Source organism: Rousettus aegyptiacus, unplaced genomic scaffold, assembly GCF_014176215.1.
Source record: "Rousettus aegyptiacus isolate mRouAeg1 unplaced genomic scaffold, mRouAeg1.p scaffold_m13_p_14, whole genome shotgun sequence".
Taxonomy (NCBI): Eukaryota; Metazoa; Chordata; class Mammalia; order Chiroptera; family Pteropodidae; genus Rousettus; species Rousettus aegyptiacus.
Genome location: NW_023416289.1, coordinates 39,109,654 through 39,128,219, shown reverse-complemented (window position 1 = coordinate 39,128,219; position 18,566 = coordinate 39,109,654). Strand labels below are relative to the sequence as shown.

General features: G+C 56.1%; 2 protein-coding genes across 16 annotated transcripts in view; one reads left to right on the top strand and one right to left on the bottom strand.

Annotated features, from left to right (window-relative positions):
- Window positions 1-452: 452 nt before the first annotated feature.
- Window positions 453-13,336, top strand: DPF1 (double PHD fingers 1). 12 transcript variants are annotated; one of them, XM_016165303.2, is made up of 12 exons: window positions 453-583; window positions 6,027-6,187; window positions 6,262-6,369; window positions 7,801-7,928; window positions 8,182-8,271; window positions 8,631-8,709; window positions 8,932-9,063; window positions 9,978-10,028; window positions 10,122-10,241; window positions 11,288-11,400; window positions 11,979-12,060; window positions 12,205-13,336. In XM_016165303.2, exons 1-12 carry the CDS (start codon window positions 552-554, stop codon window positions 12,273-12,275), a joined length of 1,167 nt encoding a protein of 388 aa, XP_016020789.1. In that variant the 5' UTR covers window positions 453-551; the 3' UTR covers window positions 12,276-13,336. The 12 variants fall into 12 exon arrangements, with proteins under 12 accessions (XP_016020789.1, XP_016020787.1, XP_016020792.1 ...); XM_016165301.2 differs by having other exon boundaries at window positions 479-583; window positions 11,949-12,060; XM_016165297.2 differs by lacking the exon at window positions 453-583 and adding an exon at window positions 863-1,209 and having other exon boundaries at window positions 11,949-12,060.
- A 2,310-nt stretch (window positions 13,337-15,646) lies between these two features.
- Window positions 15,647-18,566, bottom strand: part of SIPA1L3 (signal induced proliferation associated 1 like 3) — a 215,495-nt gene continuing 212,575 nt past the window's right edge. For 2 of the 4 annotated variants that reach the window (XM_016165239.2, XM_016165241.2), the window contains exon 22: window positions 15,647-17,520. In XM_016165239.2, the coding sequence (XP_016020725.2) occupies window positions 17,380-17,520 (141 nt within the window). In that variant the 3' untranslated portion in view covers window positions 15,647-17,379. The remainder of the gene's footprint in view (window positions 17,521-18,566) is intronic. The other 2 variants (XM_036231607.1, XM_016165240.2) reach the window with 2 other exon arrangements.

Here is an 18,566-nt window from a genome sequence, read left to right as displayed (position 1 = left end):
TTGATTAACCCCTGTGCTTGTTCACAGGCTGGCTTACACTGAAGAGGCACCTAGACAAGCAGGCATAGACAAGAATCCACGACAGAGCTTGCGGTTGTCCACATACCCTGGGGAGACCCAGAAGCCAGGGACCACCTGCTCCCGCATACGCCGTGCCTGGAGGTGGGAGAGCCGGAGCTGGGAATAGAGCACCCCAGGGAGGAGACAAGGATGCTCTGGGGCGAGCCTAACCCCTCCCTGTGTCCCCTCCCTGTATCCGCATTAGCCAATGGGCGCGCGGTCCTCCCGACGCCCCCTGGGACGTGTAGTCCAGTCAGGGGCGCCCTCGGGCGCCGCCGCGCGCCCCTAGACTCCACGTCCCGTCGTGCGCCGGGAGGCGCGGGGATTGGCCGAGCCCCGCCCTCGGCCCGCCCCGCTCCGCTGGCGCCGCAGCCCTAAGAATGAATGAAATCGTAGCGCGCTGGGCGACAGAGCGGGCGGTGCAGGCCGGGCTGGGCCCGCGCGCAGCGGCAGCGACGCCCCGGGCCGGAGGCGGCCCAGCCGAGCGGGCCATGGCCACCGCCATTCAGAACCCGCTCAAGTCGTGAGTGTCCCCGCAGTCCATTTCCCTCCATCTCCCACGCCCTTTCCTCGCCCTGTCTGGGGAACGGGATGCCGTGCGCGGATGATAGTTGAATAGGGACCCCCAGCGCCACCCCCTGTAGCCCCCTGGGGTTGGGGGCGGGAGCGCCTTCAGGGTCACGGGGGCGCCTCTTCTTTGTCGTCGTCAGTGAAGGAATGTGGTGCGGGTTGCGAGAGGTGGCGGAGGCCGTTTCCCCACCCAGAGTGGGGGTAGGGGCTTCGCTCTCCTCTTCCTCCATATCTCCTGCTCCGTGTCTAGCGGGCAGGAGCTGGGAGTACGCACACCTAAGTCCAGACCTCAGTTTCCAGGATCTCCACCACCTTCCCCTCTCATTAAAGCACCTTTCTCTCTTTACCCTCTCTTTTTCCGGGGACCTCGGCCCATGCAGTCGCAGGGTGGGAGCCGAGACGTCGGGGGTTCCCAGTTAGATTCCTGTTGTCTCCCCTTTTTCTCCCTCCGGGGTTTTCAGGTCCTAGGAACCCCGACGCCCCCGTCATGTTAGACTGTGAGATCCCTCCCTCTCCCCGCCATACACATCTAACTCGAGCATCTTGCATCCTCTTGGGGACCGGATGCCTCAGGAGAAGGTACTGGGAGCGCCCTCAATCTCCAGGCATTCCCTCCCTTTCTCCCTGTCCTCGTCCCTCTTTCGTGCTTTAGCTTCCTACTGGACCCAGTGCCCGGGAATCCGGACGCCTGGGTTCGCGCCTAGCTCTCTGCCGTCTCTCCCATCTCCTTGCCACCCTGTTTCTCTCCATCTCTCTCTTTCTCTCGCTCTCTCTCTCCCTCCACTCCTCATCCCCCCTCCCCACCCCGTCGGGATCCCGGACTCCCAGGTCTCAGTGCTCCCCACCCCCTTCCCCAGGCGGTGACAGCGGGCTCAGAGTGACAGGCGCGCGGCCGCTCCCGCCCTCGCTCCCGGGATGGAGAGCGCGCACTCCCCTCCCCCGCCTTCCTGGCCTGGGGGAGGAGACGAAGGGCGAGCGCCCGCGGCGCCGCACAAAGGGGCCGGGGCGACCTCCCCCACACTTTCCCCAACCTCATACCCTCTCCTCCTTGACCTTGAGTATCGTGTGCTGGGAGTTGAGGAGAGAGGAGGGGCCCGGGAGCGCCCCGCTGGCTCCCAGTTGCTTCTGGTTTCTGGCTGGGGGAAGTTGAGAGAGGAGGGTGGCAGGGGTACTTATGCACTCGCCTACACGTGTGACTTTGCAGTGAGCAAAAGAGGGGTTGGAGGGTGGGTGTGGGGCTAGTGTGAGATGGTGTGTGATGGGGACTCCTTTCTGCCTCCTTTTAAGTCCTGCACACAGACAGATGTCTCCCCTATGAGGGACACCCTCCAACTGGCTGGGACAGAGTTCCTGTGCCAGCTGGTGAATATAGGTATCCAGGCCTCCTCACTCTGACCCTGGCCAAGAGCTCTAAGAGGACAGGTGTGGTGTGGCCTGGTGCAGGGACCTGGAGGCCAGAGTTAGCATTGGGGTGGGAGTGCTAGCTCCCTTCTTTGCTCCCACCTCCTGAGGGTTCTGCAGAGGTGAGGGTAGGGACTTGCTCCTGACGGATTGTGCAAGTCTAATTCCCTTGGGAGTGGGAGGCTGGCAGGTGCAACCCTTGGAGGTCTGACGGCCTTCAAACCTCAGCTTAAGCCATTAATTCCGCCTCCAGCCTCAGTGTTACCATCTGTGAACTGGGAAATTATAACAGTTCTTCTTACCTCATAGAGCTGTTTGATCTTTGGGGAGCACTTACTACAGAGCACTGACTAAATGTAGTGATTATTAGTAGTAGAGTCAATATTGATTTAATTTGTGGCCCAGTTTCCCATAGGGCACTAGGGGGGGTGGGGATAAGAGGATTGTTTGGGCAGGGGAGTGAACTGGGAGTTCAAGTGTGGGAGAGGCGTCAGTGAAGGTGAGGGGTGAGGAAATGGAGGGAGACCCTCTCCAAGTGTCAGGCCGTGTCTGCGGGCCAAATCGCACTGGTGGACAAGGGCTTCCAGGAGGTGATAGAGTGTCTACACTCAGGCTCTAAACTGATCATATTGTCACAAGAGTTCAGGGTGGGGCAGGAGCCAGCCAGGGTTTCTGAGGCTGGAGGTGTGGGGAGTAAGTGTTAGAGAGTGTGATGGGGGATCTGTGAGGGTGGTGGCAGGTGAGAGGAAGGTGGCAAGGGCACCCTCTGAAGTGAGCTGATGGGTCAGGGCTTACTGTGGATGGGATATGGAGTGGCCACTACAGGGGCCTGAAGGCTACAGTGAGCATGGGGCTGCCAGCATCCTTGACTTACGTTCTTTGCCATCTACTCTGGGCCAGATGTGAAGCAGAATCCCCTCACTCAGCCTTACCTGGGGGAGATGGGGAGAGTTTGTGGAAAGGGTCTAAATCTAGAAGAGAGAGAGAGAGAGAGAGAGAGAGTGTGTGTGTGTGTTTAGCAGTGACTATGGTTATGGGAGGCTGGAGGGCATACTAGGCCTCTCACCAGGGGTAGGTGAGGGCATTAGGTAACAAAAGGTGAAGGCTAGTATGCCTGTCTCTCTGCTGGAGAGCCCCCTGGTGGACAGGACATTGGTGGGTGTTTTCTTACGTGGAGGCTCAAACCTGAACACCAAGTTTGGACTAGAAGGGCTGTGGGTGTGTGCATGGAGAGACTGAGCAAGTGTGTGTGACCAGGTGAGTCAGCTTATTCTCTGGGGATCCCTTAAGGTAGAGTCAGTGTGGGTGACAGTGGGAGAGAGAAGATAGTAAGGCCCACTTGGGGACAGATGTCTGGGGGAGTGAATCCTTTCCTCAGTCACACCTTCAAACAGACTGGGGGGAGGGGCGGGGCTGAGGTATGTATATAACTTCACCTCCCTGTGCTTCAGAGTCCTCATCTGGAAAATGAGGGTAATAATGACATCACCCCAGAGGGTCTTTATGAGGATTAAATCCCTGTAAAGCACTTAGAACCGTACTCAGCACATGGTGGTGTTCAGTATATTTATTCATTCATTCGACGAATTTTTATTGAGCACTTACTAAGGCCAGGCATTGTTCTTTCTAATAGTGATAATAATGTCACCATGTTACATCTTAGTACATAGCAGATCCTCTGTGGGATGAACGAATTTATTGAGCACCTACTAACCTGCCAGGTGCCTTTGAAAACCCTTTACTTATATTTACTCATTTAATCCTCACAGCAATCAAGTGAGACACCAGCTTCATTTCACAGATGAGGAAACCGAGGCTCAGAAAGGTTAAATAATTTGTCCAAGGTCACATGGCCACCAAGTGGCAGAGCTGGGATTTGAACCTAAGTGGTGTGGCTACAGCTCTTAATTAGGCAGCGCCGGCAGGCCTGTGAAGGGGTTGAACAGGGCAGGCGCGGTCACCGTGAGTGACAGCCCCGAGTGGGACAGGATAGGGTTCTTTGGAGCTAGGGACTGGGAGGGTAGGGGGCGGTTTTTCTGAGCCAGTAGTCTGTGCGAGCTCTGGGCTGTTGTTGGTGAGACGTTTGTGTAGGCACCTGTGAGGTATCTCTGAGTCTCCTGGCTCCGAAGTGCGTATGTGAGTGTAAATGTATGTGAGTATGTGAGGTGTGGGAGTGGAGTGTGCGTGAATCTACGTGGGCGGTAGTGAGTATACGTGTGAGTGTGTGTGTAAACTGCCATGTGTGGGTGTGCGAGTCCAGATGTGCGTGTGAGTGTACACCCATGAGACCAGATGAGTGTATGAGTGAGCGTGTGTGGGTGACTGTGCTTGCTGCCTAGGCCCCACCTCTGCACCCCCTTCCCCGCGGGGTCCCTCGGGCCCCCAGGCCTGGACTACGACTCCCAGCATGGCCTGGGCGGGCCCGCCCCGCCGCGGTGATTGGCTGTGGCCCCTGTGCTCCCGCCCCTCGGGAATGAATGGATGGGCGGCCTCCGCGCCCGCCCGAGCGCTGGGAGGACCGACCCGGCGGGGACCTGCTGGGGGCAGGACCCGGGGAGCAAGATGGCCACGGTCATCCCTGGCCCCCTGAGGTGCTGCGGGCCGGCGGCAGGCGGGGGAAGGAGCGCGGGCGGGTCTGCGCGGACGTGTGTGTGTGCGTGCGTGCGTGTGTGTGTGTGTGTGTGTGTGTGGTGACTGGGGGTGGGGCCGATGGGGTGTCTGGGGGGCTGTCACCGTGGGCCCGGCTGCGCGGGGGTGCGAGTGTGTGACTATGGGTCTCTGACAAGAACGGGGTCCGACGCGCTGCCTGGAGGAGCGAAGGGTGTGGGGAACTCGGAGTCTTTTTCGGTCGCTCTTCCGGGCAGGGGTCATGTCCCACCTTGCGATTCCCGGGGTTGAGAAGAGGATGAAATGGTCCAGGGGTGCGGGAACCTTGGTAAACTTGAGCGAAGCCCACACTACCTTTGTTTTGGGATGTGGAGTATGTGTCACTTGTTTGTTGGGGTTTTTTTTTTTTGGATATATGTGTGGAAATGTGTTTCATTTATTTTATTCTACACTAGGTATCATGGGATATTTGGGTCTTTGAGTGTGTGTACATGTCCTTTGAAACTGTGCATCATTTGTGTTCTGTGTCTTGGATATATAGGTATGCATGTGTCTACATGTACATTTTTGAGTGAATTTCGGATTTGTCTGTTTCTATATTGTACATGTTTGTGTCTTTGTGTGTTTGAATATGTGGTATTTTAGATATTGGTTTCTATATTGTGTATCTTTGTGAATGTGTGAGTATCCTGTGTGAATCTGTGTGATTTCTTTGTATAGCGTGTCTGGATAGTGTGTGTGTGTGTGTGTGTGTGTGTGTGTGTGTGTTTTGTGTTGTGGCTTTGGATATGTGTATAAGTGAATATGTGGGTAATTTAATATTTCTTTTAACATTTGTATGTCTGCATGTGTTTGGATGCATGGGTGTGTGTGCTTGTGGTGTGGTGTGTGTGATCTATTTGCCCGTTGTGTGTCTTTGTGTGGGTGATTTGTTTATGTTGTGTATATATTGATATGTATTTGTGCATGGATATATGTATGATCTATCTGTTTCTACACTGTGTGACTTGGGATAGTTATGTTTCTCAGTAGATATGTGTGTGCACATATGTGAGACATGTCTGTTTCTCCTTTGTGAGTCTTGGGATATGTCTCTCTTTGTGCGTGAATCCTGTGTGACTATGTGTGATTTGTCTGTGTTGTGTGTTGGGATATATGGGCGTATGGATGGGTCTTGGTGTATTTTTGTTTGCTTCTGTATTATGTGTATCTACTCGTTGGCCTCTTTGAGTCCCAGTTGGGGGGCTCTTGGGTCCAGGAGCGACCAAAGGGGAGAGGTGAGGAGTCAGCCCACCCATTCCCGACTGGCGGGCTGGGGGAGGGGTGCCGGGCGACCTGGCGCGCCTGCCCTCGCTGACAGCCTCCCGCCCGCTCACCGCCCCTCGCAGCCTAGGCGAAGACTTCTACCGCGAGGCCATCGAGCACTGCCGCAGCTACAACGCGCGCCTGTGCGCTGAGCGCAGCCTGCGCCTGCCCTTCCTCGACTCGCAGACCGGCGTGGCCCAGAACAACTGCTACATCTGGATGGAGAAGACCCACCGCGGACCGGGTACCCGCTGGGAGGGCGGGGCGGAGCAGGGCGGTGGTGTGGCAGCCCTGTTCTTACAGCCCTTCTCACTCTAGGTTTGGCCCCAGGACAGATCTACACGTACCCCGCCCGCTGTTGGAGGAAGAAACGGAGACTCAACATCTTGGAGGACCCCAGACTCCGGCCCTGCGAGTACAAGATCGGTGGGTGGAACTGCCTGGGCCTGGGTTGGCCCCCACGTGAGCATCCAGCCCACGCTAAGTGTGTGGTGATTCCAGTGTGTGTCTGAGCGTTCACCTCATCTCCCTCCTAGCAAGGGTCTGAGCGGCTGCCGCTGGGTGCCCCTGTGTGTGCCCGGGTGAAGTCCAGAGATTCTTTAGTTTTCTCTGAGCCACTGAGCTTTGGACAGTCCCTTCTCCTATGTGGGTCCATGTGTATTTGAGAGCAGAGTGGAATCTGTCGTGTATGTCTAGGTATATCCAGTCTTTGCATCTCTTCCCTTGTGAGCTGGGGTGTATCCGAGTATCTGGCTGTTTCTGTCTGTGGTTTCCTGAGTGTGTCCGGATGTGTCAGAGTGTCTGATTGTAACTCTTGTCATTTGTAGTGGAGTTTATCTAAGTGTCTCGGTCCCTTTCCAAGTGTTTCTAAGTGTATTAGAAGGCTGACTTCCTCCCGTGTGCCTGGTCCATCGGGGGATCCAGCTGTTCCTGAATGTGTCTGGGTATAGCAGGGTGTCCTCCTGCCTCTTCCCCTGACCCAGAAACTTGGCATGTCTGGGAGGTGCTCTTCCCTTAGTGTCTAGTATATTAGCTGTATTTCTGCCTATGTGTGTTCGTCCACCAGAATATCTGGCCTTATCACTTCTTGAATGTGTCCAGTACTGTCAGAGTGACTGGCTACCTCTCTTCCCCTGTCCAGGTATATCCATGGATCTGTGTGAGTCAGGCTGTCTTAGAGTGTCTGCCTGGCTGTATCTTCCTGGGTGTGTCTGATTACCTCAGAGGGACTATCTGTCTCTTTTCTGTGTATGTCCATGTTTATCCATCTGAGTGATTTTCTCTAGGTGTGTCTGTATCTTCCCCATGTTTGTCCAGGTGTGTGGTAGGGTCCGGCTGTGTTTTCCTCTTGTGGGTCTGGCTATGTCTGATGGTCTAACAGTCTCTTTCTGGGTGTCTCTGGGTGTCTCCAAGGGTCTGCATGTGTCTCTTCCATGTGTCTGGGTGCATCTGAGTGTCTGGGTGTATCTCTTCCTTTGTCTGGCTGTCTCAGATGATCAGATGATCCGTCTGTGTCTCCCTTGTGTATGTCCATGTGTATCCTGTTTGACTGTATGAATCTCTCCATATTCATCCAACTGTAAGTGAGGGTCTGGCTGGGGTGTCCTCCATGTCTCTGGGGATATGCAAGGGTTTGGCATGTTTCTTCCCAAGTGCGTCTGAGAGGATCCAAGGGTCTGGCTGTGTCTTCTCTGGGGTCCTTCCCAGTACATGTGGTTCAGTCTTTGAGTCTGTGGCTGGTTGAGAGTGGGAGAGCCTCTTCCCTCCTGCAGAGAGTGTGGTTCCCCTACCTGGGCAGTTTGACTGGTCTTCCAGGGACAACTTCCCCACTTGACCTCCCTGTGGCCTTGTCTCCAGACTGTGAGGCGCCCCTGAAGAAGGAGGGCAGCCTCCCAGAAGGGCCTGTCCTTGAGGCTCTCCTGTGTGCTGAGACAGGGGAGAAGAAGATTGAACTGAAAGAGGAGGAGGCCATAATGGACTGCCAGGTAGGACCACCCGCAGGGGCCCCGGCTGCCCGCTCGCTCCCGCCTCCCACCCTGGCACAGCCCATTCCTGCTCCAAAACAGCCCCTGGCTCCCTGTGGGCATCCGAAGTCTCCATTCTCCCACACTGCATCTCTTTGGAGGACCTTCTGACTTGCTCTGCTACCCCCAATCTCCAGCTCTGCCCAGAACCTTCCAAAATCAGAACAGTGTCCCCAATTTTTTTGACTCCAATCTCCCTTCTCCTGGTGCCCAGAAACAGCAGCTGCTGGAGTTTCCTCATGATCTCGAGGTGGAAGACTTGGAGGACGACATTCCCAGGAGGAAGAACAGGGCCAAAGGAAAGGTATCTCCCCACCATGCCTCCCCTCAATGCAGACCCCATTCGCTGTGTCCATCCTTCCCCGGTGTGACCTCATTTAATCCTCAGAACAGCCTGAAGGGTGGGGAGATCTTATACCCATTTCACAGATGAGGAGACTGAGGCTCAGCTATATGAAACCACCTACAAACCAGAGATTGTATGGGGGGAGGTGGTTAGAACTATCTTTGGTCAGAGGGAACTGAACCTCGCAAGGTTAGGGGAGTCTCTCAAGGCCCGCAGCCAAGAAGCTGCGGAGCTGCTGCGGTTTGACTTTCAGGCCCAGATGATGGACACTCCCTTTCCTCCCTTTCTTGGCCCCTCCCTCCTGACTCTTTTCCCAGGCATATGGCATTGGGGGTCTCCGAAAACGCCAGGACACCGCTTCCCTGGAGGATCGAGACAAGCCGTATGTCTGTGATAGTGAGTCCTTCTGAAGAGGGGGAAAGAGAGAGTGGGGCCCACAGACCTGTCCTCTCCTGCCAGGACACCCCCCCCCTCGTCCCCCGTTCCAGTACTTGACCCTGGTTGGGGGATGTGCAGGCCTTTGGCAGAGGGGGAGGGGGCTGTGATCTCGGAGGCCAGGGTAGAGATGGTGTGGGCTGGGAGGGCTGACCAGCCGTCCCTGCTCACTCTGCTCTCCAGTCTGTGGGAAACGGTATAAGAACCGGCCGGGGCTCAGCTACCACTACACCCACACCCACCTGGCTGAGGAGGAGGGGGAGGAGAACACCGAGCGCCACGCCCTGCCCTTCCACCGGAAAAACAACCATAAACGTGAGCAGGCGGGCGTGCTGCAAGGTGGTGAGGGGCCCTGGGAGGAAGGGGGCACGTTAGACATTTCTGGAAAATCTCCAGCTCAGTGGGCCCCTCCCCCACCGACCATGGGGATGCTGGCTCTGGGGTTGCCATGGCAACCAACCATCTCTCTCTCTCTCTCTCTCTCTCTCTCTCTCTCTCTCTCTCTCTCTCTCTCTCTCTCTTTCTCCCCCTCGCTCGGGCTGGGCGTAATATTTCTGGGTCTGATTTATTGTTTCAATTAGAGCTTGGGGATGGGGTGATAGATGACTTCCATCCCTCTCGACCTCCCTTTCTCCCTTCTCTGCTAAGCTTTGGCCAAGGGGCAGAGTCTGTGGCATGGGAGCCCTTGGCATCCGCCCATGCCAATCCCATGCCAACTCCAACAGCTGAGGGATGGGGGAGGGCTTGGAGGGAGCCTCTGCCAGTGGAGAAATCGTCTTCCCAGCCATCCCTCAGAGGGAGAGGACAGACTCTTTATCCTAGTTACACTGCACACCCAGGCACCTCTGTGTTCAGAAATTTTCTTCTGAATGTCTGTTTCCACACCAGATCTTGGCCAGTCGTATCTACCTAGTTTTTATCCAGCTGGGGCTCATTTGGGGGTGGCTGTCTGGTAGAAGTGGGAAAGCGGGGGACTCTTCCTAAAGCTGGATTTGCCAAATTTTTATCTAATAGAGGACATGTCATTTTTTCTCAAAGGGTTGGGAGGTCCTGATGAGAATTATTTTCCCCCCATCAATTCTCTTTTGCTACTGGCCTCAGCTCAGGGTAGCTGCTCTCCCCACTTCCCCCAAACCGGGACCAAGGGGTCCACCCCTGGGGCTAAGGCTGGGGGCAGGGGGGAGACTTGCCTATGGTGAGAGCCCCTCTCTCTGTCCCTCCACCCCCAGAGTTTTACAAAGAATTGGCCTGGGTCCCTGAGGCACAGAGGAAACACACAGGTAGGGACGCCTCCCTCTGCCCCTGCTTCCGCAGCAGCCTTTGCCTGGGTGCTTCTGCCAGCCCACGCCAAACCCCTGCCTGCTGTCTTTTAGCCAAGAAGGCGCCTGATGGCACTGTCATCCCTAATGGCTACTGTGACTTCTGCCTGGGTGGCTCCAAGAAGACAGGGTGTCCCGAGGACCTCATTTCGTGTGCTGACTGTGGGAGATCAGGTGACACTCCCAGCTGAAGTTTCTGGGGGTTGGGGTAGAAAGGACTCCAGGGTCCAGATCTGGAGGATGGGAGATGGGAGAGCAAGGACTGGGGTGCCCCAGCGTGTCCCAGGGGCACTGAGAAGAACCAGAAGTGGGGATGGGGGGCTGACTCAATTGCTGAGGATTATGGGAAACTGATTATGGGGTCAGGGAAGCTCTGGGAATAACGGGATGTGGTTGTCTTGGCATTTCGGGTAGTGACATGTGCTTATCACAGTGGGGATAGTGAACACTGGTTTCCAAGGCTTTGTGGGTAGTGGGCTGTGATGGTGAGTAATAATGGGTCACCACTGCCTGGGTACTATGGATAACAGAGGGCGCCTGCCATGGAGTTGTGGTTAGTAGATGTGGTTTCCTATGGTGGAATTGTGGGTAATGGACTGTGGTTGCCTCAGCCCAGGGGATAATGAATTGTGGTTGTCATGGTATCATGGGTAGTGTAATATGGTTGTCAAGGCAGTTGTGTGTAGTGGAATGTAGTTGTAGCACTGGCGGAGTGGGGTGACTGACAGAGTGGCATTGTGCAGTATTGCTATGAACAGTTTGGTGGCTGGGGCATCCCGGGTAATGGGCTTGGGTTGCAGGGAACCAGGATGTGGAGACCCTGCTGTCAATGGTGGTTGCCATGGCATCATGGCTGGGAGAATGCGGTTGCCACGTTATGTGGTTACCTCCACACAGTGTTAACAGAATGTGGTTGCCCTGTGTTGTGGGTGGTAGAAAGTGGTTGCCACAGCACTGTGGGTAATAGAATGCGGTTGCCATGGTGTTCTGGGGAGCAGAGTGTGGTTGCCATGGTGGTTGGGTGGGAGACTAGTGGCCACAGCAGCAGTGCTTGCAGTTTGGTCCCTGGGCGCTGTGGCATGGTCGGGAGAGGCTACGGGCCACAGAAGCTCATTGGCCTTAGGAGCTAGGGCTGAGGGCTGAGCCATTTGTTGCCCAGGGATTGGCAGTCACCAGGGGCCTGATGACCCCTAACCACATCCCTGCCCCTCGGCCCCCAGGACACCCCTCGTGTTTACAGTTCACGGTGAACATGACCGCGGCCGTGCGGACCTACCGCTGGCAGTGCATCGAGTGCAAATCCTGCAGCCTCTGCGGGACCTCAGAGAACGACGTGAGTGCGCCCCGCCTGCCTGCCCAGGGCGCCCCCAGGCGGCATCCCCACTTGGCACCTCTGCCTTTGCCAGTTGGGCCTAAAGCCTTTCCCTGGAGCCCCTGGTGACCACTGGTAACCTGGATTATTGTTATTGTTAGTGGCCATTCATTGAGCCCGGCACTTAATCTTCATCTCTCTGACTCCTCCCAACCACCCTCTGAGGTAGGTGCTCTTGTCCCCACAGCACAGAGAGGGGAAATGACTTGCCCAAGGTCAGCCAGCTTTGCAATGGTACAGCGGGGACCTGAACCCATGTCCATTGCTTCCACAGCTGGGATCAGACCATCTCAGTGCCATTTTAAGTGTTCTGCAAAAGTTTATAAAACCCAGAGCACAAATGGACAGGCCTCAGGGATGTTTTGCTCGGCCGAGCAGGGTTTCACAAAGATCCCGTGGTGCAGAGACCTCTGGGAGCCCTTTCTTGTGGAAGGGCCCGTCACCCCCAGCCCCTTTGACTGGCCCCTGCCCCAGCCCCCCACCCCGGTTTCTGGTGCCCATGCCCCCAGGGTGCCAGCTGGGCGGGTCTCACCCCCCAGGACCAGCTGCTGTTTTGCGATGACTGCGATCGGGGTTACCACATGTACTGCCTGAGCCCCCCCATGGCGGAGCCCCCGGAAGGTGAGAGAAGAGGTGGGCACAACATGGGGGCGGGGGGTTGGAAAGCCATCTTCCTGCTGGCGAAGACTGTGCCTTTGGACGGGAGGGGTCGAGTAGCCCTTCCTGGGTCTACACCTAACTCCTGTCCTCTGGCCGCCCCCACAGGGAGCTGGAGTTGTCACCTCTGTCTTCGGCACCTGAAAGAGAAGGCCTCTGCTTACATCACCCTCACCTAGGCCTGGCTCTGGCTCACTTGGACCTCTGGGGTGGTGCTTGCCCACCTGCCCATCGGAGCACTTCTGCTCTCTCTCCCGCTCTTAATGCCCCACAGTGGGAGGGGAAGGGGAAGCCTGAGGGGGGCTGGGCCACCCCCTTCCCTCTGTGCCGGTGGAATGTTTGTCCTGTGGGTTGGTGGGCTTGGCAGGGCCCCTCTCCCTTCCTTCCTCCCTCCCTATCCCTAGGCAAATGGGCACCAGGGGCTTCTGCTCCCCTCAAAGCCATACCCCGCCTCTAGGCGGGCACGAGGGATGCCAGCCCAGAGCACGGACCCAGCCTTTTTCTAAAGAAAAAGTCAAAAAGTTAAAAAAAAAAGAAAGAAAAAAATTAATATATACAAAGAGTCCTATAAGGCCTGGCTGGGTGGAGGGGGCACTGCTGGGCGCATCCACTGGCCACCAGTCTATGCCAGCTTCCTGCCTGGCAGCCCCTCCCCCCAGTGTCTGGAACTGCAGCTGTCCCACCTCCCCACCCCAGGTGGGCACCACTCCCCCATCACGCCCAGGGCGGGCGGGTGTGGTGTCCACCCCTCGCCCCCTCTTGGTGCCACTGTGGATACTGCATGATGTGAACCATGGTTTTGAACTCTGTTCCTGCCCCCTCCCTGAGAGCCCCACCCTGCCCTCTCCGTGCCTGCCAAGGCCTCAGCGGCACCTCGCGCCGGTGGGCCAGGCAGGCCCCTGCCCAGCGCCCGCTGGGATGAGAAGCACAGACTCTGCAATGGACTAGCATTTCCTCCTCCCCTGCCCTGACCCCCGCCGGCCAGGCCGGGCTGTCCCCTGCCCCCTCGCAGACAATTTTAGGGGGATGAGGGGGCATGATTGTTTCTCGTGGTTGTGTGTGTTTGTTGTTCGGGTTCAAAAAAGGGAAATTGAGACTGCAAGTGGGTGAGGTGGTGGCGTTGGGGGGTATCCCCCAATCCAGGCATGCCCCCCCCCTTGTAAACGAGTCTCCTTTATTGCCTGCCTCTGCTGTGAATTAACTTGTTCTGTGTATTAAACTGGGCCTGATCCCTCTGCTACGACTGCCTCCTTCTCCAGGCTGGTTTGGGGCGTCACCGAGAAGGGGAGATGGGGCCTGGCTGGGGGAGAAGCAACTGAGGTTAACAGCTGAAGCCGGTCCTACCTTCATCCCCCCCTGCACCTCGCCTTTCTTTGGCTTTGTCCCACCTCCTCCCTGCCTTGGCGGAAAGAAGAGGGGGGATGGGGTGGAGGGGGCTCCCGCCCAGCCAGCTGTGGTTGCCCTGGCAACGGACTGCTGCAGCTGCAGTGGAAAGCTGAGAGGAAGGAGGCGGGGAACTGGGGGCTGGGGGAAGGGAAGGGATAGAGGGATGAAGACAGCCAGGCCCTCCTGGGCTGGGGTAGGGGGTGGGGTGCCAGCAGCACCTCATCCTAGGCCAGGATATCATCTGGGGCTCCCCATCCCGCAAAGAGCAGAGGTGAAGGGGCAGAGGAGAGAGAGCTAGGGACTCAGGGACATTAGTTGAGAGGCTGAGATTTGGATGATTTGGGGTAAGGAGAGGGGGCCAGGACACAGATCAGGAGAGAGAGACAGAGAGTCACAAATTTATAGAGAATCAGAAAAAGACAGCAAAAGATCTGGAGAGAGATGTAGATGAGGAGAGCCACAGGAATTATGGGGGAAGAGGACAGAAGAGAGATGGAGATTTAGCGGTAGAGAGGAAATAATATTAATAAAAGATAGCAGAGACATTGGAGAGACAGAGGAGGAGGTAGACAGTGGCCTGGGGAGAGGGGCAGAGGAGAGTCAGTGAGGGAGGCAGAGAACCAGAGTACATAAATCAAGAGAGAAAAAGTAAGAGGAGAAGCACATTTGGGGAGAGAGAAAGTAGGATCCAAAGTCTCAGGACAAGGATACAAGGTGAGGTTTCAGGGGAGAGAAGGGCACAAAGTATTTAAGGGGACAATAAAAAATCTGGAGAGAGCCAAAGGTATGAAGGGATTCAGAAAGCTTGGGTGAGGAGAGAGCTAGAGATGGGGCAGGAGGGAGAGACTGGAGGAAGCTCCGTGAGGGGGGCCTGTGGGAGACGGGTGGGGGGGATGAGGCAGAGGACACTGAAAACTGGGGCAAGGCGGGGAAGGGACGAGCAGGGCACACAGTTCAGGCGAGATGGAGGGCTGGCACGTGCACGCGTGAGTTGTGGAGTGTTGGAAGTTGGTGTGTCACAGGCGCCAGGAAAGGATGTGAGAACAGCTTGTTCCCCAGCTCCTGGTGGGGGCAGGGCAGCACGGGTTGAGGATGGGGCCTCAAGGAGGGTGGAGACAAGGAGAGTGTCTGGAACTCTATAATTTTTAGGAGATGTGGAAATGGCTGGTCCACCTCATCTGGAAAAAAGATATATACTCACTTCGGAAAGATTTTTTTGTGTCTGTTGGATGGGGGTGGGGTCTGAGACCAAACCATCAGGTTTTAGCTCAGAGATGAACAACTCAATGACAGGTAGATGGGTGAGGTGGGCCAGAAAGACCCTCTCCCCACCCCCCCACCCCCGCTCCCCAGTCAGGAGGTTGGGCTGCTCAGATCCAGCCTGAGCCAGACCGAGGCCAGACCTTGGGATTTTCATGTGGAATTTTGAGATGTGGAAAATCAGCTGGACCCTGATCCTTGGGGCCAAACTGCAAGTGTCCACCGGGGCAGCTGCAGATCTGGGGGCGTGAGTCTAAGAGCCTTCAGCTGGGAGGGCCCCTTGAGGAAGGCCTGGAGCGGGGGCTGAGGTCGCAGGATGCCTGAATCTTTCCTGGACACCTCCACCTCGCTGCGCTCCCCATCCCCCCGCCCCCGCCACCCCCAAAGCAGGGGCGGCTTCCACACCAACTAGCTGACTTGCAGAGGAAAGCCTGCTCCCAGCATTGGTGGGGGGCAGGTTGCAGTCCTGGGAGACCACCTAGAGGCAAGGGCCCTTAGTTCTGAGACTTGCTGCCTCTGGGGGTTACGCTGCAAATCTAGCTTGCTTTATGTACACTTTCCGGACTTTAAAGTTGACCACTAGTTCTAAAACCAAGACAACTCCGTGGGCCAGGCCTGGCTTTCAGGTCTCTAGTATGTGACTTCTAAGGTAGAAGCTCTCTCTTTTTAACTTATGGACTTTTTATATTCTGATCTTAAATTTCTGTCATTTAGATTTCAAGGAAAAGAAGTTTGCAAGGCCAATATTCCTAGATTTTAGGGAGGGAGAGGGGAGGGTGTGTGTGTGTGTGTGTGCACGCGCGCACGCGGGGGACAAGGGGAACAGGAGGAGGGGGCTGACACTGGACCACACCCTCTCGTCAGTGACTCTAGGCAGCAGCCCAGCAAGTGAACACACAAACCATTTCTATGAAACGTTTATTTTCTTTGAAACCTCCAGAAACATGCCAGAAAATCTCAAGACAGGGGTAGAAAACAAAAAAGACAATAAAGAATAAAAAATCCAAATGAAAGAAATCAACATATGAAAAACTCTGCTGCTATCTTCAGTGAGATAGAACCCCAACCTCAAATTAAATAGATGTTTTGCAGAGATCCTTAAAAATTAACAAGAAAAAAAACCAAAAATGATAATTTACACTTGTCAATGTACATGATTAGGTCCCCAAAATGATTAGAATGATTTGAAGATATGAGGTGACAACTTAAAAAGGGGGGCAGGCCCAGGTTAGGGCCTGAGGAACGGGGAGATGGGGTGGTCCTGAAGAACGGTTCAAAAGGGGGGCCTGCGGGGAGGGGCAGACATCACAGTAGTTGGCCAGGGCTGAGGGCCCAGCAGGTTGCCTTGCAGCCCCCATGCACAGCAGCCACACGCGCGGGGCGAGGAGATGGCCACCGGCCAGCCCACCCTGACTTTGTCCCTCTGAGTCCTGCTGAGCACCAGCCCCCGGGGGACATGCCTCGGTCCTCACTTTGAGGTTGGGGCCACATAGTGAGGCCATACAGACTTCTTCTGGTGCAACTCTACATGAAAAAATAAATATATATATATATATTTTTTGTTTGTTTTGAAAGGAAAAAAAGAAACTTTGCTGGGTGGACAGCGCAGTACCGCGCGCGGCCCGGCCCCGCCCCTTACGCCGCGCGAGGGCGGAGTCTCCTGCGGTCGACCGCGCGGCAAAGGCTCCCTGGGGAGTGCGGCGCGGGTGTCCCAGGTCTGCCCCTCCGTGGGGGCTGTGTGACTGCAAAGGGAAAACAAAAGAGGGGCGGAGATGAAGGCTGTTTCTCTCCAGCCCTGACCTGGGGGCTCGTGCGCCCCTCGGGGTGCCTGTCAGCCGGGGCTGGCGACCGGGGCGGCTCTGCCGCTGGGCCGGGCAGGGCGGGAGCTCGAAGGCGGAGGGGCTCAGGCGCTGTGGCCTCCGCTGGTTGAGGAGCTGATAGAAAAAGACTGTATAAACGGTGTGCAAATCGTTCCCCTTTCAAAGCAGCTGACTCTAGATGCTGCTGCGGTTTCCCCTCTCCATCCTGGGACCCCCAAGAAAATAACTGACGTTCTAAGAAAGTGCTCCCGGCCGCTTTTTGGAAGGATGGGATGGGGAGGGGATGATGTCCGTGCTTCTTGGAGCTGCTGCGCCAAGGATGGAGCGCCTTCCAGTCTCCACAGGGGCCCTGACCTCTCTGGCTGCTCTCACGCTGTGACACCTCGTGCAGGGGGGCTGGGCCCCACAGAGCCCAACTCTGTTGCTGGAGGCGAGGAAGCCTGGTTTGTGAACTCCTGGAGTTGTAGGTTCACAGACTTGCTCCTGCCCTCCCTCTCCCCTTCCTACAGCTCCTGATGGCTTGGTCCTAGGAAGAGGCTAGATGGGGCTGGCAGGATGGGCCCCTGGGACCTATGTGGGCAGGGTCCGGCCCCCAGGGACCAGAGATGACCAGTTCGGAGGGAGGTCTGAGACCATGTCACCCACTGGGGCTCGAGGACCAAGAGCAGACTGCAGCTCACAGCCCCGGTGAGGCCCCCCTTAGGTTTCTGTGTCCGCCAGGGTGTGGTGGGGCCCTGGTGGAGTGCCTTGGCCACACCTGCAACCAGGAGTCCCCAGCTGCCTGGGCGGAGGGGTCAGGGGCGCTGGCCTCCCCACCTTAGAGTTCCTTCTCCCTGCAGAAGATCTCGGCGAACTTGCGCAGCTGCTCACTGGCGGCCTGGGACTCCTCCTGCAGCCGCTGGTTGTTCTGCCGCAGGCTAGCCACCTCCGACTGCAGCACTGCCTTGTCCTGCTTCTCCTGTGGGGGTGGGGTGGCCATCAGTGGGCAGCCAATGGCTTCCCGGGGCCTGTGAGCCAGGGCTCGGCTGTGGTTTACAGCTGGGCTGGCAGGGTCCAAAGCCCAAATCTGCTTCTTGACAGCTGGGTAACCCCGGGCAAGATACGTCATCTCTCTGGGCCCCAGCTGCCTCACCTCTAAAAGGGGTGGTTGAAAGGTTTCCCTGAAGTCACATACGCCACCCCAGGCCTTGGGGAAACCCAGACCCACATGGAAAGTAGTAGCCAGGGTGTGGACACGGAGCTGCCTGAGTGAGCTCCGCCGCCTCCCCAGAGATTCCCGTCCAGGAGGACATAACCCTCAGAGGTAGTGACTTGTCCAAGGTCACGTTAAGTGGTGGGGTAGGATCTGAACCTGGGCCCTGTGATCCCTGTGCTTGAGACTCGCATATTACATGCTGCCAGTTGGTGCCTTTTACCCAAAAGTATATAAACTGACAAGTCTCCCCTGCCCTTATTTCTCCTCACTCTGCCACACCCTGGAGATAAATACAATAACTCAACTGTTGCCTCCTACGTAGTCCTCTGGATGTGTTAAATATTAAACACCCGTGGATGTTAAACTTTTTTTTAAGCATGACGATGTTCTAAAACAGTTCTACAGCTTGTTTAATTACTTACTAGACTTCTTCTGTACACCAGTAAAGAGTTCTGTGATTATTTTAACTGGCTACGGAATGTCCTGCTTACACAGGTGACCTGTCATTTACGTCACCACTCTGTGCAGGGGCAGCTGCACTGGGTCCCATCGTTTATTGCCAACAGTGCAGCACTGAACGTCCTCACTCATGGCTTTCTTTGTGCTCATGCTTGAAACCGTGCGGGACAAATTCCCACAAGTGGAACTGTGGGTCAACATGGTATGCAATGCCATTTCTGATATTGTCCAAATGCCCCCCAAAAAGGTTAGGCCAATTTATTCTTGCTCCAAGGATGTGTGCTCACCAGCTTTCAGCAGTGTCACCTCTGACTCTTTATTCATGACTACGTTTAAAGCTGGGTGGCCTC

Excerpts from the sequence above, each read along its gene's own strand:
- DPF1 (XM_016165297.2), top strand. The coding sequence starts at position 1,118 with ATGTTAGACTGTGAGATCCCTCCCTCTCCCCGCCATACACATCTAACT. Across the intron at positions 10,242-11,287 it reads TGCTGACTGTGGGAGATCAG|GACACCCCTCGTGTTTACAG; the intron begins GTGACACTCCCA and ends CTCGGCCCCCAG. Across the intron at positions 11,401-11,948 it reads GCGGGACCTCAGAGAACGAC|GGTGCCAGCTGGGCGGGTCT; the intron begins GTGAGTGCGCCC and ends CCATGCCCCCAG.